The sequence below is a fragment of the Panthera uncia genome, chromosome A2 (genome assembly GCF_023721935.1).
Source record: "Panthera uncia isolate 11264 chromosome A2, Puncia_PCG_1.0, whole genome shotgun sequence".
NCBI lineage: Eukaryota > Metazoa > Chordata > Mammalia > Carnivora > Felidae > Panthera > Panthera uncia.
Window position 1 is genome coordinate 150,754,703 of NC_064816.1, and position 25,627 is coordinate 150,780,329.

Below are 25,627 nucleotides of genomic sequence, written 5' to 3' on the forward strand. Positions count from 1 at the left end.
GGGGAGGCTTCACATCTATTTGCTTTGGGATATTTGATGCCTCCCCATGTGATTCAAACTGGCCAGAAAACATGGGAAATGAATTATATGAGCTGGCATGAGGGATTTTAGGTCTAAGATTATTCCATCAGAAAGTTTCTTTCTCTCTTGTCAGATCTTTGATGCCACTAACAAAAGGTACGAGGTCCCAGTGCCTCTGAACATACCTCCCTCTCCTGTTGGCTCCCCTGAAAACCGTCTGTATGATGTCAGGATTCAGAACAATCCTTTTGGGATCCAGATTCGACGAAAAAGCTCCAACACTGTGATGTAAGCACAATTTACTTAGTTTTATCAAAGTGGTTCTAGATCTAATTATGGTGGCTCTAATTAATGCAGGTGAAATATTAATCTTAGAGATAATGTAAATGTGTGTGTGTGTGTGTGTGTGTGTGTGTGTGTGTTAAACAGGGAATTGATCTATTACTCCATTTTCTATTAGGCACTAACTCAAAAAGAAAAATGAACCAGAGGTTTAAAATAGGTGTTGCCTGATTTCAGAAAAAGAAAAATGCATGTTCTACTCATTGTTTGTGTTAAGGAGAAAAGAAAGCTGTATTTAATAAGCACAACAGGGGCATTTGGGTGACTCAGTCAGTTGAGCATCTGACTCTTGATTTTGGCTCAGGTCATGATCTCAGGGTCATGGGATCAAGCCCCATGTCGGGCTCCACGCTCAGCGTGGATTCTCTCTCTCTCTCTCTCTCTGTCTCTCTCTCTCTCTCTCTGTCTCTCTCTCTCTCTTTCTCTCTGTCTCCCTCTACCCTTCTCCCCTGCTCACCCACTCTCTCTCTCTAAAAAAGAAAAAAATGCATGACAGATAACCTAGGACAGAAGTCAACTCTATATACCCTCATTTCAAAATAACAGAAGACTCAATGAGAGAGGGAAAAGTTTACTAAGGAAAGACACACCACTTCTTACAATTTTCTCTTCTACCAGTGCTGTAGACTTAAAGCATTTTCACAATGTTAAACATGAAAAGAGTTCTCATCTGTCATCCCTTGTCTTGCTGCTTAATGGAATGAAATGAAGGTCTGGATTTTGCCTGGGACCTAAGTTCCCCATCCTAGTAAATACCATCACCTGTGTATGCACATGTGGACAGCCTTTGCTCTTTGACTGTGTGCCTAACTTTTGTCAGTTGGCTTCTTTGCTAAGAAGTCCTTTGGCCAATCAGAAAAGTTTTTATCTTTCTTTTCTTTTTCTTCTTTTTTAAAATATTTATTTATTTTTGAGAGAGAGAGAGAAAGAAACAGGGTGTGAGCAGGGGAGGAACAGAGAGAGAGGGAGACAAAGAATCCAAAGCAGGCTCCAGGCTCTGAACTGTCAGCACAGAGCCCGACGCAGGGCTTGAACCCACAAACTGATATCATGACCTGAACCAAAGTCAGACACTTAACCGACTGAGCCATCCAGGTGCCCCCAGAAAAGTTTTTCTAAGAGCTTCACACTTTTCTGTTGGTAAATTTGCTTAGACCTTGTTCATTTATTCATACATGTATTCAAACTAATACTCTGGACAATGACAACTAAAGAGATGAACGAGACATAGTCCTTGCCTTAAAGGAGCTCATGATCCAGAAAAGGAGTTCTCAGCCTTGCAAATCACAGATAAAAAATGCAAACATGGAACCTTGGTAGTGAGTACTTGGACCAGGATCCACACATGCCTTCATTCGGGAGGCTTCTGAATCAGCTAGAATTTCTGAACACGTCCTGTGTTTGCTCTGGGCTGTCATCAGTGTGGTGTTAAGGTATGCCTTTCTGTTGCAGTTGGGACTCTCAGCTCCCCGGCTTTACTTTCAATGACACGTTCCTCTCCATTTCGACTCGCCTCCCCTCTCAGTACCTCTACGGCTTTGGGGAGACTGAGCACACAGCTTTCAGGAGAAATATGAGCTGGAACATGTGGGGAATGTTCGCTCGTGATGAGCCACCCGCGGTAAGCACGGAAGAATAAGATGATCAATCCGTTTCTCTTGGTACATTTTAATCCAATAGCGCCCTATGAATCAGCCTCACCTTATACTGATCAATTCTGTGCTCAGGTGAACTAGGCCACATGTTATGCTCTTCTGTCCCTAAAAGACACCCATATTCTTTTCCCACAGACTATGGATTTTACTTCATAAACTTTTATTTAGTGTGTTCTATGTGTCAGGTACATAGAGACACTGTCTGTTCCCCAGAGGCTTATAGCCTAGAGAGACAGATGCAGAAATAATGGTAACCCAGTGTAATCAGTGCTTATAACAGAATTATGTAATAATAAACAAGGAGGGAATGGAGGAGGAGGGCACCTAGTTTTTTACTTGGGGCGGAAAGGAGGGTTAAGGAAAGCCTTATAAAGGACATGACATGGTGCTCAGTCTTCAATATTGAGTAGAGGTTTGCTGTTTGGATTATGATGTAGAAACAATCCTTTGGATTTTTCTCTCTTTGATTGCTGCCTACTCTCCGCCATGACTCTCCCAGTACAAGAAGAATTCCTATGGCGTCCACCCCTACTACATGGCATTGGAGCAGGATGGCAGTGCCCATGGGGTGCTCCTGCTAAACAGCAACGCCATGGGTAAGACAGAGGCACGTTTCCCATGTACCATCATAAACAGCAGTGGCCATTTTCCTGGGATCTGGAATACCAGTAGAAATAGGGAAATTCAAGGGTAGGGAAATGGGACAGATAAACTGACCATTCATTCATTCATTCATTCATGACTTATGAAGAGCTCTGGGCCAGGTATTAGGAGTCACATTTTGACCAAATTGCCTGACCTTATTTTACTGTGACAGTTGAACTTCCTTTCACAGAGTGATACAAGATGTTGAGATTAAGGTTATGTTTGGGGTATCTGCAAACCCATCTCTAATTCCACTTCGTGAGAGAAGGCTTTCCAGAGGAGGAGGGACTTAAAACAAGAGGGAGAGTGAAAAGAGCACATTTTAGGGCACATTCCCTGTCTGGGTGACGTATACCTCCAAGGACTCCCCGTCTTCTTTGTTTTGTTTTTAACAGATGTATCATTCCAGCCCACTCCTGCCCTGACATACCGCACCACAGGAGGGATTTTGGACTTTTATATGGTTTTGGGGCCAACCCCCGAGCTTGTAACTCAACAGTACACTGAGGTTGGAAGTCATTCTATCCATTAATAAGTCATCAATTGTCTATTGGGTATTACCATATTCTTAGCACTGAGATAGGCTGATTTTTGCTATTATGGTCCTTGGGTATTCGTATTACACTACTGCTATCTTCCCCCAAAGTCAGGTTTTAGTGTTGGGGGTATATAGGCATTCAGATACCCCACGTGCCTCTTAATTATTTGCTGAGTACTCTAAGAATCTCTAAGCAGTAATAATTCCACATGCCAGTGATCATTCCATATTTATTTGACTTTCTTATTTTTCTTGAGGGAGGCCTCTTAGATGGGACAGTGCTCAGTAGAAGTGCTCAAGTTGTATCAAGTATAAGGCTTTTCTTCTCTTTCCCAAAAAGTCTTCTGGACCCATTTTTCTTCTTTATTCTAGTTGATTGGTCGGCCAGCAATGACTCCATACTGGGCCTTGGGATTCCAGCTAAGTCGCTATGGATACGAGAATGATAAGGAGATCTCCCAATTGTATGAGGCAATGATGGCGGCCCAGATTCCCTATGTATGGATCACCCACTCAGCCTGTGGTCTAATTAGTTATGGGGAATTGTGCCTAATTATGGATTGAAAACATCTTCAGAGAAATTACTGTTGACTCTTTCAGTGTAAGGAAACTGTAGCTGTGGACCTAGTCTTATGTGAAATACATTGCTTTTTAAATGTATTTCATGCCACCCTTTTAAATCAAGCATTCAGAATTGAGAGATGCATTAATCCTTCAGCAAGTTAGCACTGTGATTGGAGGGTATAGTTACTCACTGTCTTTTGCCAGGAATATCCTCCAGTAGGCATGGCTGGTCTTAAACCAGAACTTTGGGGACTTCTAAGTGAGTATCATGTCAAGAGTAGTATGATATTTCTAGATTATACTATGATTGTTCTTGGAGAGGATGGATATAAAGTGCCAATATGAAAGAAAGCAGTTAAAACAAGTCTTCGTCTTCTCTAAAGCATGTATATGCATATTGTATAAAGACAACCTAGTCTCCTTCATAAGCCCCAAAAAGGGCAGTCCATTGCTGTCAGCATGCAGAATTCCAAAGACAGCATGCCCTTTCTCCTCCATAATCATCAGTTTCTCATCACTCATGCTCTTTTTCTGCTTTCAGTCCACCTCTTGAGAGTTTAGAGGACAATTAATGACTGGAGGATGAAAATAAAATCAAGTGTTATGATGTTCTCATCATAGATAATTTGAAACATTCATCCAGCCTTAAGTGTTTTCTTTTTATATACTATTCTTCCATTAATTTATTAAATGTAAATCAGAAAGGGGAGGAAAATTAAAAGATGAAAAAAGTCCAGAGATCTACCTCACCAAGGTGATCAGTGTTAATAATATATATGTCAATTCATTGTTTTCCAAGCTTTGGCTTATGCACAAGTCTCTGCTCCCTCCAACAAGTTTTACTTAGAGTCTTAAGGGTGATTTTTCATCTTCATACAAAAAGAAACATCTCTTTTTTTCAACTAGGTATTAACCACTTTAGCCATCATCCCACAATCCTGGATTGACTAACTTTCATGTACAGAAGCCAGGTTTGGTAGTGTATAGAGAAAAAGGAAGATAAGGTTCTCATCTCAAGGACCATCTAGTCAAACAGGATGGCAGAAATATACACATTCGAGGAAACTATACAATAATGTAATTCTAAATGTGAATAAATTCAATCATGTTTACCAGAGGGTGAGAAATAGATACAGTTTTTTCTGTTTCTCAGAGAAGCCCTGCTTTCTACCCTTGAACATTCATCTAGCACTTGGTTTGATAGGCTCACTGAGTTTGAAGTTTGAAAAGTGGTAAAAACATGAATGGAGGGAAGGAAAGGAGAGGAAATTCCAGCTGGGGGAACAGGAGAAAGATGGGGACAGGTGATCTGTAGGTAGGAATCAGAAAGCAATCTCAATCAGCAGAATTGAAAAGTCAGTGTAGGGGAGTATGGGATAAAGTAGGAGGGGCCCAAGCTGGGGTTGGCAGGATGGTTTGTGTGCCCTGAGGCATACCGCCACAGGACCCCCAGTGTCTTGCTTGCTCCTTCCTGTAGGATGTCCAGCATGTAGACATCGATTACATGGACCGGAAGCTGGACTTCACTCTCAGCCCCAGCTTCCAAAACCTCGGTCTCTTGATTGACCAAATGAAGAAAAATGGCATGAGATTCGTTCTCATTCTGGTAGGTATTTAGAAGACTAGAGCCCATTTTCTGTTTCTGTGCTCATGAGTTTAAAATAGAACCATTGAGGGAAACTAGATAAAGAGTAACGCAAGACCTCCCTGCACATTTTTTGCAACTTTCTGTGAAACTCTCATTATATTTTTTAAAGTTTTAAAAAGCAAGGGCACCTGGGTGGATCAGCCGGTTAAGTGTCCGATTCTGGGTTTCAGCTCAGGTCATGATCTCACGCTTCATGTGTTGGAGCCCCACATCAGGCTCTGCACTGACACTGAAGAGCCTGCTGGGGCTTCTCTCTCTTTCCCTCTTTCTCTCTGCCCCTCCCCACCTCCCTCTCTTTCTCTCTCAAAATAAATAAATAAACTTAAAATAAAATTAAGTTTTAAAAAGCAGATAAACAAAGGACAGAACAAATGAAGAATGGCTTTCAAAAGGTGATGCTTTGCAATATTTATTTTTCATAACTGAGTGCCACTGGGATGTAATTTATTATGATGATTCTCTTGGTAGAGTTAGAACCGTGGATTGATACAATGAATATAGCAACAATACCCCAAAATCCTCACTGTTTCAGGCTGTGCCTCAGAGGGAACAGCTATATCCTAGTCTTATCCTTACCTTAGGAGGTTCAAAAACCCCTCCAGTTGTATCATTACCCAGCAGTGGTGAGGCTCAGGGGACTTATTTCTTCGTAACAAAGCTCACAAATAACTGAGCTAAGATCCAGAACATAAATTTATTATTTTGCGTTGGAAGCTGTATCTTGATAAACACAGAAGTAGTTATCTGCAAATGATCCTCCCTTCTGGCATCCAAAAAATAGAGCATTATTTACTGACTTTTATTCATTCTCTCATTCATTCAAGTATGAATTAAATACTGGTCTTTGAAAATCACTTCGACAAAGTGTGTGTGTGTGTGTGTGTGTGTGTGTGTGTGTATAATCTAAATTAATGACAATATCCTTTTTCTTACAGGGCTTTTATTCTATTGAACAGAGATGGCCAATAAATAAACAATAAAGAAAAATAATTTCAAAAAGTGATAATTTATATGACAATTGTGAAATAGGGTATATAGAGTAAGTGAGGCAGGTATGGGATGAGGTGAACAGGGAAGCCACTTTGATACACAGGTTGGGCCATGGAGACATGACATGACATGACATAACATAAGAAAGGAGCTTCATGGTCTGAAGGAATATTGATATTATACTGTAGAAGCACAATAAATTGGCTTTCTTCACATGAGGGTAATGTCTTATTAACCTGGTTTGTCTCCAGGAATGTTTTCAGATAGTATACTTTATTCCTCAGTAATTTTGTAGACATAAGGCAAATTATCTATGGGTATCTTGGTTTTGTTTGTTGTCTTGGAGATGTGTGCCTCATACTTGCTGTTTTAAACCCTTTCACTGCAGGACCCAGCCATTTCTGGCAACGAGACCCATTATCCCACATTCAAGAGAGGGCAGGAAAACAACGTATTCATCAAATGGCCTGATAACAATGAAATCGTCTGGGGAAAGGTAAGCCTTGGGAGAAGATGCCCATAATTAATCGGCACCAGAATGTCTTGATTGAAAGAGGCCGTCAATAAATCTTGGAAATATATATTGGGTAATTGATAAATTATGAATGCATAGACGTTTGCCTGATGCTGATTAATAAGACCAAGGTTACAGGTCTAATTCTCTAAAATATCAGTGAGCTTTGTTTTATTGTCTGGAAATATTCTGGTGCTCCACTCCTTATATATTCCAGCTGGTCATGTTCCAAACCTAAAGAATTCCTCTGAGAATGGCTCTGAAATCTGTGTCTGGTAGTAACCCACACTCAAAACTTGCATTCGTCTTTAACCTATGCTCCTTAACACCCTCCATATCTAAATAAACCATTAAGTCCTATGGATTTTCCTCTTCCTCTTGTCTTCCTTAGTTCCTTTTTGTGACTCAATCCTCATCTGTTTGATTTATAGCAACAGGATTTTAGATGAACTTCCTGACCCTGGCTGACAGTGGCTCTCAGCCGGGATTCAGACTCTGCTCTGTAACTGTACTGTGCTACTTCCTGTTGTGTTAGGTCCAGGCCATGTTTACTGCGTCTTTGGATGTTGCCTTCTCAGCTTACCTAGATTATATCTGCCCTTCAAGACCAAGTCAAATTGCCCTCCTATGAAGCATTCAGTGACCGGTTTCGCTCTCCCTATTTCTTCCCTTTTCTATATTGTTTTTCTCAGAGAGTATAGCATGTAACACAGCATGCCTGTTTTATCTGTGGACTCTTAGAAAACAAGGACTATTTCTTACTTAAGTCTCAGTAGATACAGATTGTAGTAGAGTGCCTGTCACATAGTAAGTGCTCAGTAAGTGTCTGATGAATGAATGAATGAATCACTTATATAGTTAATGTCCTTCTAGTTAAAGATACAAGTGGTTAAAACTATGGATTTTTTAATGCTATGTATATTAGAGGTCCCCAATAAGTTACGATGCTGCTTAAGATTCCTGAGGCTAAGTTTATGGGTTGTGAATGGAAATCAACCCTATTTCTTTAGAGTCATGCTTTAAATTTGTTATTTATAAAGATAATTTTGTTATATGTCTATGACAGACAGCAAAGCAATCATTTGAAAGGTGATTGTTCAACAGATATATGTTTTATGAATATACTTTATTGTCAGATTGGCTTACATACAACACCCAGTGCTCATCCCAACAAGTGCCCTCCTCAATGCCCATCACCCATTTTCCCCTACCCCCCACCCCCATCCACCCTCAGTTTGTTCTCTGTATTTAAGAGTCTCTTGTGGTTTTCCCCCTCCCTCTCTGTTTGTAACTATTTTTTCCCCTTCCCTTCCCCCATGGCCTTCTGTTAAGTTTCTCAAGATCCACATGTGAGTGAAAACATATGATATCTGTCCTTCTCTGACTGACTTATTTCAGCATAATACCTTCTAGTTTCATCCATGTTGCTGCAAATGGCATGATTTCATTCTTTCTCATTGCCAAGTAGTATTCCATTTAAAACAGATTTAGTTTATTTTCTTTTTGAACTTAATGAGTTTGAAGACTTATGGAATGAGCCAAGGGACCCCAGCCTATTTCCCCCCAACAGAATTCCATATATTCAGATCTTACAATTAATGACAAAGATCTCCAAGAATTATATGGAGAAGCATGTCAATAGAGTCTAACACATGAATCATCTCATGGTCCATATGCAATGCCTTGTGCAGGTTTTAATTTTTTTTCTTTTTCTCTAGGTTTGGCCAGACTTGCCCAATGTGAATGTGGATGCCACCCTTGACCATGAAACTCAGGTTAAGGTATAGTTACATGCAGATTTTTGTTCACATTGCCCTAAACATCTGGATCCTTCTGAGTTTTATTCCAGTGCTTGGTTAAGGCATCTCCTTGAGTATGGTTGTCATCTGGTAATTTATTGGTAGAAGGAGATCCTCAAACAGAAAACACAATAAACAACTTATCTGGAAATATGTAGAAGGAAATCAAATGAAATATCTTCACGTGTGTGCCTGTAAGGGGTTGCATTTTGTTTAAATCCAATGTTGTCTGAAAAACAATGAACGAAAGTCCAGAATATTTTCACTGGGGAGGTTATGAATGCACTGGCTTTTTAATGAATTGTCTACATCTGAAAAAAATGTGCCTGCCAGTTTGAAGGAGTAGTGGTTTTGATCTCAGTAGTTGCTGCCATATCAGCCTGGGCATCTAGCATCCCCTTCACTCTGCAGCTCACTTTTCCCTGGATGACTGGTCTCCTTTATTTGGCCAGTGTAGGAAAAACATTTGTGTTTCCAAAGTCCGATCATTTATACACAGTCATTTAATTTTCCAACTCATATGATTAAAGGCCCAGTCATAAAAGCAAATCTCACATTTAAAGGGGATTTAAGACTATGTAACCTCCTTCTAGAAGAATGAAAAATGCAGTCAGCCTTCTCTGATCTTTTTGTGTTCACAGTAAACTCTGTAGCAGTAACAGCAGAGCTGAGGTTAGGTCAGACCCTGAGTGGGGCATTGTCTTGCACAAGTACCTGCTCATCCCCCCTTCCTTGTCCCCAGACTCCCCTTCCCAGACAGGTGAACACCCAACCATGTGTTACTCTTACAGCTGTACAGAGCCTACGTTGCTTTTCCTGACTTCTTACGTGATAGCACAGCTGCATGGTGGAAGAAGGAAATACAGGAGCTCTATGTGAACCCTCAAGAGCCAAAGAAGAGCTTGAAGTTTGATGGATTGTGGATTGTAAGTACCCCTTAGTGGTTTTTCTTTGGAAATGCTGTCAGTCAAACCATGGAGAGGCAATTTCAAGACTAGCAAAGCAGGGAGCTAAGGGTGGAAGAATGAGAGGAACACTGTTGCAGAATTGAGGTGCTGGACCCCCAGAGGCAAAGAGATGATTGTGGGTCTTCCCAGAAACATGCTGCAGAAGCTGGAGCCCATAGAAGAAATGTCCCACTACTGGAGATGCTGCCAGAGAAAGAGGGAGAGGGATAAATACCCCAGCTTCTCTTATCTCCCACCCTCCAGTTGCTGGCCAGTGCCTCCCATTGGCCAAACTACCCAGAAGCTAATGCTAGGGGAGCCTGAGTGTGTGATACAGGGCAGAAATGGGGCCAACAAGGCATGAATCCAAGAGAAAATAGATGCTCACCATAGTGCTGGTGCAGGATCATCTTTAAAGGCCTGCTGACATGTTTGTTACACATGTCAGTTGGGCTTAAGAGTAGGGCTTCCTGAAATGTCTCTGGGACATATGGCTATTTGTGTTTTTCTAGGAGTGGGAGGCATATCAGTGTTTCAGTTTCCTTTACCATTGTCCAATGGCCTGAAATCCTGAGCATATTCTAGGCCAGCTGTCAAGAGCTTCACAGGTCTCGGCTAGGCTGAAAGTAGCTCGTTACTCATCCAGAGACAAACATATAAGCCCACTGGCAGCCCTGAGGTTTCTCTGGCCACTACCCTCAGGATAGACAGACACAGAGCAGACACATGAAAGATTAGCCCAAACAGGCAAAGCAAATAGTATAGAGATGTGGGTAGCTCTGAGGAACAGGGAGACTGATTACTTGGGGTATTTGTTTTGCTGGAGGGAAGACATGGGTGGAAAACTCAAAATAGTGAATAGGTCCCCAAATACTTGCCTTTGCCCTTAGTATGGCCTGTTTAAGGTAGTTCACTTTACAAAACGTTAGCCTTTCTGCTAACAAAGTAGGCAGTGAACATTCACTTTGGGAATCACTACTTCTTGCAATTAAGTGATAAATCGCCCCAAGTATGATTTGATTTCCAGCTTTGTTTCTGAGTTACCCACAACTCCTCAGGATTGCATCTACTGCAGAAAGCGAGATAGTCCTCCTTGTGCTTGGTCTCTGCTGGTGTCAGAATTAGTCCAAGCTAGTGGACTAAGAAAGAGGAGGGGAAGATAATGGCAACTATTGGCCACAGACAAGAAGTGAGTGATTCACACATAGGAAAACGAAGTTGGGCTTTTTGTGTGGGGAAATGGATCAAGAAATCTATCTTAGGTCATGGATCCAGTATATTCTCCATATTCTTGCCACTATGAAATAATCCTCACAAGATTAAAAATGCCAGGTAAACTAGGAGTTTGGCAGTCTATTGACACCAATATGGATTCTTAGAGTCCTTTTGGGTCAATGTCTTAGAGTAAATAGAGTCCATGAAGTGACTAGCTGAGGGCTTAATTAAGATGTGTTCATCTCCATTAGGTCGGTGTCCTCCAGAGTAAAGACCACACTGCCTCTGACATCACACAATCTTTCTTGTTAACTCATTGCAGGACATGAATGAGCCATCAAACTTTGTGGATGGATCTGTCAGGGGCTGCAGCGATAAAAGTCTTAACAAGCCACCCTATATGCCACGTATGTAAACTGATTACTTCATCGAATTACTTCCCAACTCAAAAACTCTGAAAGTTTGCCTCTTATTGTCAAAGTGAAGCTTAATTTTAGAGAAAGATAACACTTGTACACATGACATAAAACCCCAAGTAGAATAACCTTGAACAAGTGTAAATTACTAATCAAGCGTAGAAATAATGACATGATGTATTATAAAAGAAACCAAGCAATACATGATTACATTGATAACTATGAGCTGATTGTTCAAACTTGAACCCGCTGCAAACACACACACATGCGCGCGCACACACACACACACACAGACACCACAGTCTTTTCATTAGAGAGTGAAAATCTAGGCTCTGCACTCTTTCTGCCCATGTCCACAGATACTTCATGAAGGACATACCCTAGTAGTCCTGTGGTACAAACAGAAACAGAACATCATAGGACCTGACCCCCAAGGTATCTCAGAACATTGAACCCTCTCACCTTTCAGAAACCCAGGGGAAGGAAGCCACTCACCCTCTTGCCAGTAGTTTGTGAGACAAAATTTGTAGTCTAAGTTTCTTGAGGTCTGGGTCACTGGTCACTCACCAACTCCTGCCTCCCTTTCTCTCCTCCCTCCCTCCTTCCCTTCCTTTCTTTCTTCCCTCCTTCCTTTTTCTCCTTCCTCCCTTACTATTTGCCTATCAGACAAGTACTAACAAATCAGAAAATGCAGAGATCTTAAGATGGTTGCTTGAAAAGATCCATTCCCTTGAGAATGTTACCATCTAGTGGAAGAAACAATCATAACAATAGAAGAGTTGATTGTGCTGATAAGTGTGCGATTGACAGCACTCTATAAGTATCAGAGGAAAATGAAGCGTGGCTTTCCTAACTCTACACCCTGTCCTTACCCTTCATTAATTGTAATGTTACAGGATGTTGTTTTTATAGACAAAATAATTCTTGAAATTGGAACTGTCACTGGTAACAAAGTCGTTGATTGAAATGGAGAAATACCGAGACAACGGGCATTTCTAGTGAACGTACAAAGCAAGATGTTTGGGCAGTAACTTGGCATTTCTGTTCAGATTTGGAGTCCAGGGACATGGGCCTTAGCAGCAAGACCCTGTGCATGGAGAGTCAGCAGATCCTGCCAGATGGCTCACGGGTGCGACACTATGATGTGCACAGCCTGTACGGATGGGCCCAGACCAGACCCACCTACGAGTGAGTGTGTTCCTAGAGCAGCTGGCTCAGTAGGAAGAGCATGAGACTCTTGGGATCATAAATTCAGGCCCCACACTGGGTATAGAGATGACTTAAACTCAAAAAAAAAAAAGAAAGAAAGAAAAGAAAAGAAAAGCCTACCTCAAGTTTCGCCAAACTGAAAGCAACGTTAAGGCCTTCTTGGTCACCTTAGATGCCTTGACTCTATGTCTTTTACCCTTTGCCAAGGGGATAAATCTGAGAAGCCACACCTTCAAACTTGGGGAGGTTTCTTAAGACAGCATTACCTTTCACTTCCTGCTTACTCAGGACTTCAAGTTAAGCCAGGAGTGAGTCACTGAAACTTCCTCCTTCCATGGCTCTCTCCTGGGCGTGCACAGAGCTTTGGGCATGTACAGTCTTTTCGATCCCCAGGAATATGTAGGAGTTTTACAAAGTTCTCCATGGTTCTACTTCTCCAGGATTTACTCTAAAACCAGCCAAGCTGTGTTTGTCTTGACTAAACCACAGCCTGAGTACCTGTGATGGTGCCAGAAAATTGTTATTGTTTTGGTAAATCCCTCGATTGGGAATTTTTTCTCCCTGCTGAGTTGAGCTCTGAGTCCAATCAAATGGCCACAACACCCTGGGAATAGAGATTTGCCAGGGGGCTGGAAGCTAGAAAACAGTATTAATTGTGCTCTGGGGATAGCGCTTTTAACAGAGCCCCAAAAGAGGTCAGACCTTGGAGGCTGCTGACGCTGCTGGATTTTGGAGCCACTGAACTAGGGATGGGGTCAGCTGGGAAGAGCCCCAAGTTCAAATGCCACAGACCTCACTGTCTTGCCAAGACTTTATTGTTTTTCTTGGATAGATGATTTTCATTTCTTTCTATGGCTGGTTAATTTCCAGAGTTCTGAAATGGTGACAATCGAGCTTTTTGCCTCAGACACATCTACCCTTCCTCTGTATCCCTGCCTTGTTTCAGGCCTTCACATTATCTGTTGGATATGTGTGTGTGTGTGTGTGTGTGTGTGTGTGTGTGTGTGTAAGTGCATGTGTGTGTGTCCATCCATGTGCGTGGTTGTTTTGGTGTGAAATATTGGAAGCGACCTAAATGGATGAATCTCCACCACAGTAGCTAGCCTCTCTTCCTGACATCGTTTACTGAATAATTCATCGGTGTCTATTGATTTGCAATGCATTCTTCAGCAAATATGTGGATTGCATTATGTGCGAGCATCTGTTAATAGACTTCCCCTTTTGTTACATTGATTTTTCAGTCTTACACAATTGTTTTTATTTTCTCACTGAGGCTACAGGCCGAAGATCCGCCTTCCTTAGAGAGATATTTGAACATCTTTTGTGCATATCTGTCCTTGTGTGCAAACTTTATCTGACCTAGTGAGGACTAGTGTAGTAGGGAGAATATTACCAAAGAGCTATAGTCATATATATTTTTATTTGGGTCCCAGATCTTCCTCCTTGCTCTTTAAATGTCCTTTGACAAATTGTCTAACTCTGAGCCTCAATTTTCTAACAGTAAAAGGAGGCCAAGGAAACCTTCTTCATGAGGTTGTGAGACAGTGTACATGGGGGTGACCAGGATAATACCTGGGTTAGAGTAATTGTTCCATAAACACCTGTGTCACCCCTCACCCCACTCCATCCTCCCACCTCTATGTAGACAACTAGTTAATTCAGTTTTTTTAAGAAAGGGAATCCACATTTAGATGATAGATCTCCCGTTGTCTTGCCATGACTCTCAGCATCACCTTGAAATAGCAGATGCTTTCAGGGAAGAAGCTTTCTGGCTCCAAATGGAACACCATTGCTGCCTCACACTCCAGGCTGAAGCTACTCTCTGTAATGTAAATGTAATGTAATGTAACGTAAAGTTCCATGACTGTTCATCCTCAAATTCACCCTCAGTTCACCTCCTTGTTCACCTCCATCCAGAGCCGTGCAGGCGGTGACAGGACAGCGAGGGGTCATCATCACCCGCTCCACGTTCCCTTCTTCTGGCCGCTGGGGAGGTCACTGGCTGGGAGACAACACGGCCGCGTGGGACCAGCTGAGGAAGTCTATCATTGGTGAGTGGGCCTCCTCCCGGGGGCCTCTGCTGGCGGGGAGGGCACTGGATCATGTGCTCTGTAGCCGCACTGGTTATGTCTGGTCATGATCCATGTGGGCAGGGGAAGCAGCAGGAGCGGAGTTCTCTTTATGCAGATGAGAGTGTTAATCCATACCCATCTTTTGGTATTTTCATCATGAACGGCCTGGGGCTTCCACATAGGGTATGGAAGAGACAGGTCAAACCTACCGTCCAAAAGAGCTACTTCACCCAACACGGCTGTATCTTCTCATTGCAGGCATGATGGAGTTCAGTCTCTTTGGAATATCTTATGTAAGTTATAGTGGCGCCATTTTTAATCGTTCAGTCAGATGCCAACATGTCTGCAGCCTGCAAAAGTCCCACCTCATGCTCTGGTTTTGCATCGTCTCAGACAGGAGCAGATATTTGTGGGTTCTTTGGAAATGCCGAATATGAGATGTGTCTTCGCTGGATGCAGCTGGGGGCCTTTTACCCATTTTCCAGAAACCACAACACCATCGGGACAAGGGTAAGGCAGAAGTGGATGCCACAGTTTTGTGTCCTCAAATCACAACTTCTCTTTAACCCTCCAAAATATCATACTTATTTGTTGAGGAAAAGTCATAAATCAGCACCTCCAGTTCTTAGAAAATCCACAGAGTTCGCAATCCCAGGGTTCTAAGCAATTTTCGAGAATACACTTTTGCTCATCTCTTGGGGGGATTCATGTCTATGAGGAAAGAAGGGTTTATAGCTCCCTATGGGGCTAAAAGAAAAGAAACCCATCTTCTTGAGAGAGTTTTTATTTTACTCAAGTCCATTCAAGCTACGTCGGTGGGCACAGAGACCCATCTCTCTAGCCCTGTGCAGGGCCAAGGCCACACCTGTGCAGAGGACTTAAGAGTCCACTTAAGAGTGGGAAGCAAGAAGCACGAGTTTAGTAGGACAGTAGGGGCAAGAGAAAGGGCAGGATAGCGATGAAGGGTGAGATTTATGTCACAGACACGTGGGATATGTGCCTGCTGACCCTTTTCTGATACCATTACGATGGCGTAAAGAGTATCTGCCCCGTGTGCCTTTATCTCTTTAGAGACAAGATCCTGTGGCCTGGAATTCAACCTTCGAGATGTACTCAAGAAAAGTCCTTCAGACCAGATACGCCCTGCTGCCTTACCTCTACACTTTGATGCATAAAGCTCACGTTGAGGGCAGCACTGTCGTCCGACCCCTTCTCCATGAGTGAGTACAGCCTGGTTCCCCAAGGAGGTTTGGCCTGCCTTGTGAATGGTCTTCTGCAAGAGTCCTAACAGTTTCCTGGATTTTTCATGCTTTGTTTTTGTTTTTTTTTTTAAGGTTTACAAATGACAGAGTGACATGGGATATAGACCGTCAGTTTATGTTGGGCCCTGCTATCTTAATCAGCCCCGTGCTGGAAAGTGTGAGTTTTCCATCAGAGATCAGAAACCCTCAGTCACATAATCTAAAGTACAGGAAGGGCATTTTAAAGATCATTTTGTCCCACTCACTATTTTTGTGGCAAATACCTTTCTAGAACAAATAAAGGAGATCTTTTTCTTTTTTTAATGTTATTTGTTTGTTTGTTTGTTTGTTTGTTTAAGAGAGTGCATAAGTGGAAGAAGGGCAGAGAGAGAGAGAGGGGGAGAGAGAGGGAGACACAGAATCTGAAGCAGGCTCCAGGCTCCCAGCTGTCAGCACAGAGCCTGAAGCGGGTCTCAAACCCACGAACTGTGAGGCCATGTCCTGAGCCAAAGTCAGAGGCCTAACCAACTGAGCCCCAGGAAATCATTTTCTTTCAAAATCTCCATTAATGATAACTTCACAACACCAGCTGATTTTTCACTCTAGTGTCTTGTTACCCTGCATCTTATAAAATTTACCTTTTTAAAAAACGTATTTTTCAATGTGTCTGAAGAATTTTCCCAGATCTTTTTTTGACTACACTTCCCAAACTCTTAAAACCATTAATAAAATTACCATTTTTTTAGCCTAAGTTCTACAGAAAGAATTTTTAAAATCAAGATTAAGTTATTAGAATATACATAACAACGTGTCAATTTTATGTTTCAGAACACTTTTGAGATCCAAGCTTATTTTCCCAGAGCCCGTTGGTACGACTACAGCACGGTAAGAACAAACCTATTTTGTGAAGAACCAGATTGGTCCATGCTGGCCAGAAGGGCAGCCAGCACTTTCTCCTGGCTTTGAGGCACATAATTTCTAAGGCAATCATTTTCAACCTTTCAACCAAGCAAGGTTTGCTAAAATAAAAGCATCCACGAAAGCATAAATAGGTAAAATCTGACATCCCATATCACACTGCCTTCTCTCTTAACTCCATCCCCACCTTTTCTGGAGAATACAGAGAAAAGAATAGCTTTCCAGAGTTTTTAACAATGCTGAAAATCAGAGATTTTCCTGCTTAGACTTGTGGTTTCTTGCTGACTTTCCAACATGCTGCCTTAGAAAGGAAAAACTTGTACGAAAGCATGCATCTGTTTATTTCATCGATTTATCTGTCATCCTTACCTGCCTATCTTCTCTCTTCTAGGAATCTGGCAATACGTCAACAGGTTACTGGAAAACCCTGGAGGCTCCCCTTGACCACATCAACCTTCATATCAGAGGAGGCTACATCCTGCCTTGGCAAGAGCCTGCAATGAACACTCAGGCCAGGTAAGGAGGAGCAAAGGTGTTGCTGGCCTCACTTTGTCATAATGAGGCAGCCTTACAGGGGGCTGACCACTTTAACCAGGGCTCTGTGGGTAAATAAACCAAATAACAGACATTTCATTGATTCAATTCTGTAAATGCCTTCTGAGTGGAATCTGGGGGAGGATGCATTCATTCATACAATCAGTCCTGGGGAGAACTTTTACTGTAGCTCTGTGTCCAAGGCCTGGGACAAAAATTTCCTTGAAGGCAGTAGTGTGTGCCTCTTTCCACACTACTAAAAAAGTTGGGAATATTAATGAGCTCTTTGATTTGATGGCAACCCAAGGATGATTCAGTACTCCTTCCAAGGTCTACTTTGGTCAACTCAGGAGAGATTGTATACTTATATTTATGTAGTTATATTTTTATTTGTGTGTGTGTGTGTGTGTGTGTGTGTGTGTGTGTGTGTGTTAAATTAAGGAGAACACGTTATGTTAAGAGAGGCAGAGATAAAAAGACCAAGAACCATTCAAAAGGGGAGAAGTTAGCTCCACCTTGTGGTGTAAATCATGGTTTAACATGAAAGACAGCTTTGAGCTGAGCGTTGGATAAAAAGTAGGATTTGAAAACATGAAGACAGGGAAAGACATATTCTGGGATTATTAAAGAACCAAAGGTGAAAAGTGAGTTTGGTTTGGGGAAGAGTAAACCATTCAGTTTAATTGGAGCGAAGATAAGGGAGAGAGATGAAAGAAATAAAATTCAAGCAGGTTAGGAGCAGATCCTGGAGGGCTGTAAATGCCAGGACAAGTACTTTGCATTTTATTCTATAGCAATCTGGAAGCTACTGAAGGGTTGTTGGGTGGTTTTCTTCCTAAGGAATTCACATCTTATCCTATTACTTATAATATGTGTGAAAGTAGAATATGAATATTTCATTTTTAAGTGTCTATTTTTAATTCACACAAAGATCATGAGTAACAAGTTCATATTCATTATTACAAATGAAATCTTTAAGGGGTGTGTGGGTGACTCAGTCGGCTGAGCATCTGACTCTTGATTTTGGCTCGGGTCCTGGTCTCGTGGTTTGTCGGATTGGGCTCTGCACCTACAACGCAGCCTGCTTGGGATCTTCTCTCTCCCTCTGTCTCCCTGTCTCTCCTCTGCTTGTGTGTGCACACGCATGCACCCTCTTTCTCTCCCTCCAAATAAATAAATAAACTTAAAAAAAATTAAATCTTTAAGAAATTAAATATTTTGAGATGTATTCAAATTAAAGGACATTGATTATACATATTTGGTGTTTATTTACCGCAATTATTTATAAGTCTCTACTATAAGAAAACCACCTCAAAATGTCAAACAAATATTTTCTTTTATTAAAATAATTTAAATATGACTGCACTTAATGAAAATTAGTTTGCATATACATCCTTTGAGATGTAATCCATTTCTATTTGCAAAATATATTTACATAGATCTATATCTAAGTACATCTCATTTTAATGATATTTATGTTTTCATCTGTTATATAATATACATTTATGTGTAAAATTTTCAAAAACAAAATTTTTTTCTTAATGTTTATTTTTGAGAGAGAGAGAGAGAGAGAGAGAATGAGTGGGGTAAGGGCACAGAGAGAGGGAGACAGAGAATCTGAAGCAGGCTCTAGGCTCCATGCTGTCAGCACAGAGCCCAACGTGGGGCTCGAACCCACAAACTGTGAGATCACGACCTGACCTGAAGTTGGATGCTTAACCGACTGAGCCACCCAGGTGCCCCACAAAATTCTTTTTTAAACTATCTAGGAAACTTTAATATTTAAGCAACATGCAATAAGCTCTTTTGTAAAGAAGATACATTTTTAATTATGAACTATTTTTGATTTTTGAAAGTTGAAGTTGTACCACATGTTTCATTAAATTTGTTTTTTTCTATTAGCTTTTAAGTATCTTGTATTTTATCTCATTTTACCTATTTTTAGAACTTTATGTGCAATTTTAATGTATTAAGTTTTTTGATTTGGTTGAGTAATATTTTCAACAGCATCTGTCCTTCATTCTTACAACCTATAATCTAGAGGAAAAAAAAACTCCTTTTTTTCCATAGTCGACAAAAATTTATGGGATTGATTGTTGCTTTGGATGACAATGGGAAAGCTGAAGGTCAGATATTCTGGGACGATGGACAAAGCATTGGTAAGTATGAGCTTTCCAGGCTCCCCCTACAGCATATGCAGAAAAACCATAGCTCAGGATAGAATTGGCATGAACTGGAAATGTTTCTCTAAACCTGTTTCTGCCACTGTTAATAAAGTGAATGTGTTGGGAGAATGCTTGCAATTTTTCCTGCTCTTTATATTACATTGTAATTACTGTAGAACAGTGTATGGTCCCCAGCTTTGAGGTTCAACAATGTGATGTTATGGAGTCAGCCAGGAGTGATCTATCTTTGTATAACTAACTGCCTTGCTCTGATAAAAGTGTGGATGCAAATATCATCCATTCTCAGTGGGTCACAGACTTGGCTTTGTTATTTGGACCAGCCATCTGTAACCAGACACCCTTTTCCTCCTAAGTAGGTTCACTGAGGAGACAAATTAGAGCTCAGAAAATTTCTTGGTGTTTCAGAAGTAGGGTATTAAGTACTGTCAAAAAAAATGCTTATATCAATGAAATATTACTTTGTATGCCTTCTTTCTCCAATCTAGGGATATGACAGTGCTACCTTAGATAATTGGGGTTTGTCAATATAATCAGAGCATCCTCTTCCTTAGACGTTTCTGTAGACATACTGACACGCTGTTACCAACTGATGCCCATTTTCCATTCCTTATTACTGTAGACTAGAACATTCTAATCTTGCAATGGGTCACAGTTTATGAAATTATGGTTTGTTTTTCAGTAGTAATATCCTCCTTTTTGTTTTCTTCATTATGAGGGTAATATATTGTCATTAAAGAAAATATTTTAAAGACAGAAAACTAGAAAAAAGTAATAATATTTTTCCTATATTATTTTATATATTTCTTTTATATCTATTCTTTTATATATATATTTTTTGCTATATTCTTCTATATGCTTTCATGTGACGTAAGAAAATGTATAATTTTTTATATCGCTGAAAACATACTGCATATTTAATTTCTGAATCCTGTTTCTTTGCACTTAAAATAATGACAGAAATATGTCTAGATGTTATCATATACTTTTCATAAACACCATTATGATTGCCATATTCCAATGAAAGGATATGCTACAATTTATCTCACTTTCTATAATTGCTCTCTGTATAGGATACAGGATGTTTTCTGTTTTCATTGTTAATCAGCAACATCAAGGATTAACCTTTGTATGTCATATTATTTCCATAGGGTAGATTCCTAGAAGTGAAATTATTTTTTTAATCAACTTGACTGAGCTGTATTTACACAAAATGTATCCATCCCACGTATACAGTTAAATGAGTTTTGACAAATATATACAGTTGTATTGCCACTACCACAGTCAAGATACAGAACATTTTCATAACTTGTAATTTCAAGACCCATTTGCATCTTTCCAGTGAACTTCCCCCTCACCCCTGCCTACTCCCAACCTCCAGTTCCAGGCCCTGCAATCACCGATCTGCCTTCTGTCACTATAGATTAGATCTGTCTTCTCTAGGTTTTACGTAAATAGAATTATACAGGGCTTATTCTTTTTGTGCTTAGTTTCCTTCACTTAGCAAAATGATGTGTGGTCACAAAATGTTTTGCCATATTTTGGCATGTAAAAGTAACTTATTACCTTTTTGATTCCTGGATAACATTCCATTGTATGGGTATACCAGAATTTGTTTATCCATTTACTAATTGATGAATATTTAAGTTGTTTTATGTTTTTTTACCATTATGCATAAAACTGCCATGATTATTTGAGTATAAGTCATTTTGTAATCCTATGTTTGCATTTTCTTTGGGTGAAAACCTGGAAGTGAAATTGCCAGGCTGGGCCATGTGATAAGCATATATTTAACTTTTGAAGAAACAGCCCTATTATTTTCTAAAATGGCTATACTCCTCCCCCTTACTAACGGCAATATTTCAGGGTTCCAATTTCCCACATCTTCACTAACACTTGGTATTGTCAGTTTTTAAAATCTTAACTCTTTTGGGGGCACCTGGGTAGCTCAGTTGGTTAAGCTTCCAACTTCGGTCATCATCTCATAGTTTGTGGGTTCAAGTCCCACACTGGGCTCTGTGCTGACAGCTCAGAGCCTGGAGCTGTTTCAGATTCTGTGTCCCCCTCTCTCTCTGCCCCTCCCCTGCTCATGCTCTCTCTCTCTCTCTCTCTCAAAAATAAATAAACATTACAAAATTTTTTAATTTTAACTATTTTAGTGGTACATAGTGCATCTCTGCCTGGACTTAATTTGCATTTCCTTGACATTGAACATCTTATGTTTATTGGCTCTTTGTATATCTTCTTATTGAGGTATCATTTCAAGTCCTTTGCCTATTTTTTATTGGGTTATCTTTTTATTATTAAGCTATTTATTATATTTATTATAAGAGTTATGTATACCAGCTTTTATCAGATACAATTTGCATTGCCCTGTCTATAACTCACCTATACAATTCTTCTATAGCATCTTGCAAAAAACAAACTTTAATTTTTATAAAAGTCCACTTTTTTCATGCTTTTCTTGACGAAAAGATCTGTACTTCTTGCGTCTTGGCCTAAAACGTATTCTGGTACCAAGTCTAACATGTGGGAGGAGTGTTTCCCCCATGTCAACTAGTAATTCTGGGACATTAACTAGTGTCCTTCAACTCAACCCAAATCCTACACTATCTACCTGGAAATAGCATCTGATCCCATAGGTTAAGTGCTCAGTCCCATAAAACTGCCTCCTCCTCCCTCTCCCACTTCACATTCCTCCCACTCCAGATTGGAAGTTCCAACAACTCCTGCTTGGGATTCAGACACCACTTTCAAGTCCACTGTTACCTGTCCTTCAGACCAACTGGCTATAAATCAGAAGTTCCCACAACCTCCTTCTCAGTTTCAGTTAATTTGCTAGAGCAGCTCCCAGAATTGAGAGAAACATTTTACTTACTAGATTACCAGATTATTATCAAAGAATATAAACCAGGAACAGCAAGTGGAAGAAATGCATAGGGCAAGGTATGTGGGAAGGGGCTCAGAGCTTCCATGCCCTCTCCAGAGGCAGTATTTTTCCCAGATCTCTACATGCTCACCAGTACGGAAGCTCTCCAAGCCCCATCCTTCTGGGGTTTTAAGGAGGCTTCGTTATCTTGGCATCATTGGCTACATTATTGGCCATTGGCGACTGATACCATTTCTAACTCCTCTGCCCTTGCAAGGGTCTCATGGTGGGGCTGGAAGTTCCAGCCCTCAAATAACAGGGTTCATTCTCCTGGCAACCAGCCACGACCCTGAGGTGCTTTCCAAAAGTCACCTCCTTAACATGACAAAAGATACTTTGTTTTCATCAGTTAGGAAAAAATCCAAGGGTTTTAAGAGTTCTGTGCCAGAAGAAGACCAAATACAAATCATACGTCGCAACATCACTTGGTCTAACTCAGGGTTACAGAGATTTTTCTCCCTCCTATATTTTTGAAGATTTACAGTTTTAGCTTTTACATGTAGGACTTTCAGCTATTTTGTATTAAATTCTGTCTGTACATAATGGTGAAGGCTCATTCTCCCCCCCCCACCCCCCCGAGTGTTTCCATTTGATCCAGAGCCTTTCCCCTGTTGTATTATCTTGACACTTTTATCAGCTGTGAATAGGTCATGTATGGCTGAAAGTCTATTTTTGGATTATTCTGTTTCATGGATCTGTACGTTTATACTTATGCCAATGCCACGCTGCGTTAACTAATGTGGGTTCAAAATTGTTTTAACAAGTAATAATTAACAAAAACTTGCTAGAATTTTTGCCTGCAATTACACTGATTCTATAAATCAATTGGGAATGTCTACCTATCACTTTTAATTACGTTGGCCTGTTTATCTCACTGTTTTGTAGTTTTCAGTGCATGGGTCTTACACATATTTCGTTAAATATATCGCAAGTATTTCCAAGGTTTTGATAATATTGCAGATGGCACTTTAAATGTCTTCTCAGTAAATGGATACTTCTTATAGCCTCATACTCATTTAATATAGTATATAAAGAGCTATTTTTCAAATGACTCAGTTGCTCATTTAGAGGTGGAACCTGGCTAAAGAGAGGACTATGAAAGAATAAGATTACTCTTTTTCAAAGTTCAATTTAGTCTTCGATTAGTTCTGTAAAGTTCAATGTGATAAGTAAACTCCATGGAGAGGAACGTGGAATGTGGCATTCCATAGATCTGGATTCAGATACCATTTCAATCATTTACTGGTTGTGTGTCTTTTTTTTTTTTAATGTTTATTTTTGAGAGAGACAGAGAGAGACAGAGCGTGAGTTGGGGAGGGGCAGAGAGAGAGGGAGACACAGAATCCGAAGCAGTTTCCAGCCTCTGAGCTGTCAGCATAGGGCCTGACTCACAAACCATGAGATCATGACCTGAGCCTAAATCGGACACTTAACCGACTGAGCCACCCAGGCGCCCCAATTGGTTGTATGTCTTTTGGAAAGATGCCTAACATTTCTTTGCCAGCATTTTCTCATCTTTAACCTCTAGAAACCTCTGCTTATCATATAGACTTTTTTAAGCAGACAAAATGATTTAATGTGTAGAGAGAATTCCTGGCACATGGATACTGAATAAAACATATCATTAATATACAAGGTAAATAAAATTCCAGGATAAGCCTTTAAGATGCATTACATTCAAATCAGTGTGTTTAATGTGACCACAGAAAGTCCATAAGTCAGAGAAAGGAGATTAACCAAGTACCCACTAGATTTTAAGAGAGTTACAGGCTTAAGGCAGCTGGGTGGCTCATTCCATTGAGCACCCCTCTCTTGATTTTGGCTCAGGTCATGATCCCAGGGTCATGGGTTCGAGCCCCATGTAAGACCCTGAGTGTGGAGTCTGCTTAAGATTCTTTCTCCCTCTGCCCCTCCCCCCTGCTTGCATGAGCTCTCTCTCTGTTAAAAAAAAAAAAAGAAAAGAGAGAGTTGCAGACTTGAACCTCGTAAGAGAATAATATGCTACGATGCATTTTTAAATTTAAGAACTGTATTTATTAATGACCTAGAATGTTCCCAATCTTAAACCTATGTGAAGGATGAAATTTTAATCAAGGATTTGTTTGGTGAATGACAAATTTCAGCAAAAGGAGTTAGTTGCTGTGACGAGGTATTCAACACTGTATCAGTGCCCTCTTGCCAAGGTCACTGCCAACTATTTGCATGCCAGCTGTATGCTTGGGTGATTGGGCAGGGAGCAATTCCATTATCATGGTATGGATCATGGGAAATAAAGTCAGTTTAGAGAATGATGAGAGATAATGAGATTAATTTTGCACACTTGGATTTTGAGATGCCTGTGGAGCCTCCTGGTGGAGCAGGGATTTGGAAATATGGGTGTGATGCCAGAAAGACTGAGGGACCCACAGAGTGATAGGCCTGGGAGTGTTATGACAAATAGAAATGATACACTGGATTGGACTGATCTGGTAGAAGATTTTTTTTTTAATATATATTTTTAGGAGCACCTGGGTGGCTCGGTCAGTTAAGCATCTGACTTTGGCTCAGGTCATGATCTCACAGTTTGTGTGTTTGAGCCCCATGTCAGACTCTGTGCTGACAGCTCAGAACCTGACATCTGCTTCAGATTCTGTGCCTCCCTCTCTCTCTGCCCCTCCCCAGCTCACGTGCGTGCTCTCTCTTTCTCTCAAAAATAAACATTAACATAAATTTTAAATAATATATATATTTTTGTAAAAGAAGTAATACCCTTTTTTTGTTGTTCTTGGGCCTTCAACTTTTTTTGGTAATGGATTTATTGAGATATAATTCACACAGTGTGTAATTTACCCATTTAAAGTGTACAATTCAGTGGTTTTAGTATATTCACCAAGTTGTATAACAATTACACAAGCAATTTTAGAACAATTTATTTACCCGCCAAATAAGCCCTCCACCTTGTAAATACCACCCTTCAATCCTTCCTTACCCTGCCCCGATTCTTTCCAGCCCCAGGAAATGCAGTCCTAGGCATTTACTGATCTGTTGCTATACATCTGTGTATGCTAGATATTCCCTATAAATGGAATCATGGACTCATATAAATTGAATAAATGTGGCCTTTTGTTACTGGTTTCTTTCACTTAGCAGAATGTTTTTAAGGTTCCACCATGTCATAGCATGTATCTATACTTCATTTCTTTTATATGGCTGAATAATAAAACTTTGGATGAAAATACCACATTTTACACATCCATTTATCAGTTGG

The 25,627-nt window shown here is 40.5% G+C and overlaps 1 protein-coding gene across 1 annotated transcript in view; it reads left to right on the forward strand.

Annotated features, from left to right (window-relative positions):
• MGAM2 (maltase-glucoamylase 2 (putative)) overlaps positions 1-25,627 on the forward strand; it is an 85,789-nt gene that overhangs the window by 46,935 nt on the left and 13,227 nt on the right. Inside the window, exons 26-44 of the mRNA XM_049641985.1 lie at positions 155-309; positions 1,816-1,984; positions 2,518-2,614; positions 3,059-3,171; positions 3,574-3,699; positions 5,243-5,371; positions 6,792-6,899; positions 8,636-8,698; positions 9,508-9,642; positions 11,201-11,285; positions 12,344-12,482; positions 14,421-14,554; positions 14,834-14,868; positions 14,969-15,085; positions 15,647-15,795; positions 15,910-15,994; positions 16,645-16,701; positions 17,126-17,250; positions 19,339-19,427. Of these exons, the coding sequence (XP_049497942.1) occupies positions 155-309; positions 1,816-1,984; positions 2,518-2,614; positions 3,059-3,171; positions 3,574-3,699; positions 5,243-5,371; positions 6,792-6,899; positions 8,636-8,698; positions 9,508-9,642; positions 11,201-11,285; positions 12,344-12,482; positions 14,421-14,554; positions 14,834-14,868; positions 14,969-15,085; positions 15,647-15,795; positions 15,910-15,994; positions 16,645-16,701; positions 17,126-17,250; positions 19,339-19,427 (2,110 nt within the window). The remainder of the gene's footprint in view (positions 1-154; positions 310-1,815; positions 1,985-2,517; positions 2,615-3,058; positions 3,172-3,573; positions 3,700-5,242; positions 5,372-6,791; positions 6,900-8,635; positions 8,699-9,507; positions 9,643-11,200; positions 11,286-12,343; positions 12,483-14,420; positions 14,555-14,833; positions 14,869-14,968; positions 15,086-15,646; positions 15,796-15,909; positions 15,995-16,644; positions 16,702-17,125; positions 17,251-19,338; positions 19,428-25,627) is intronic.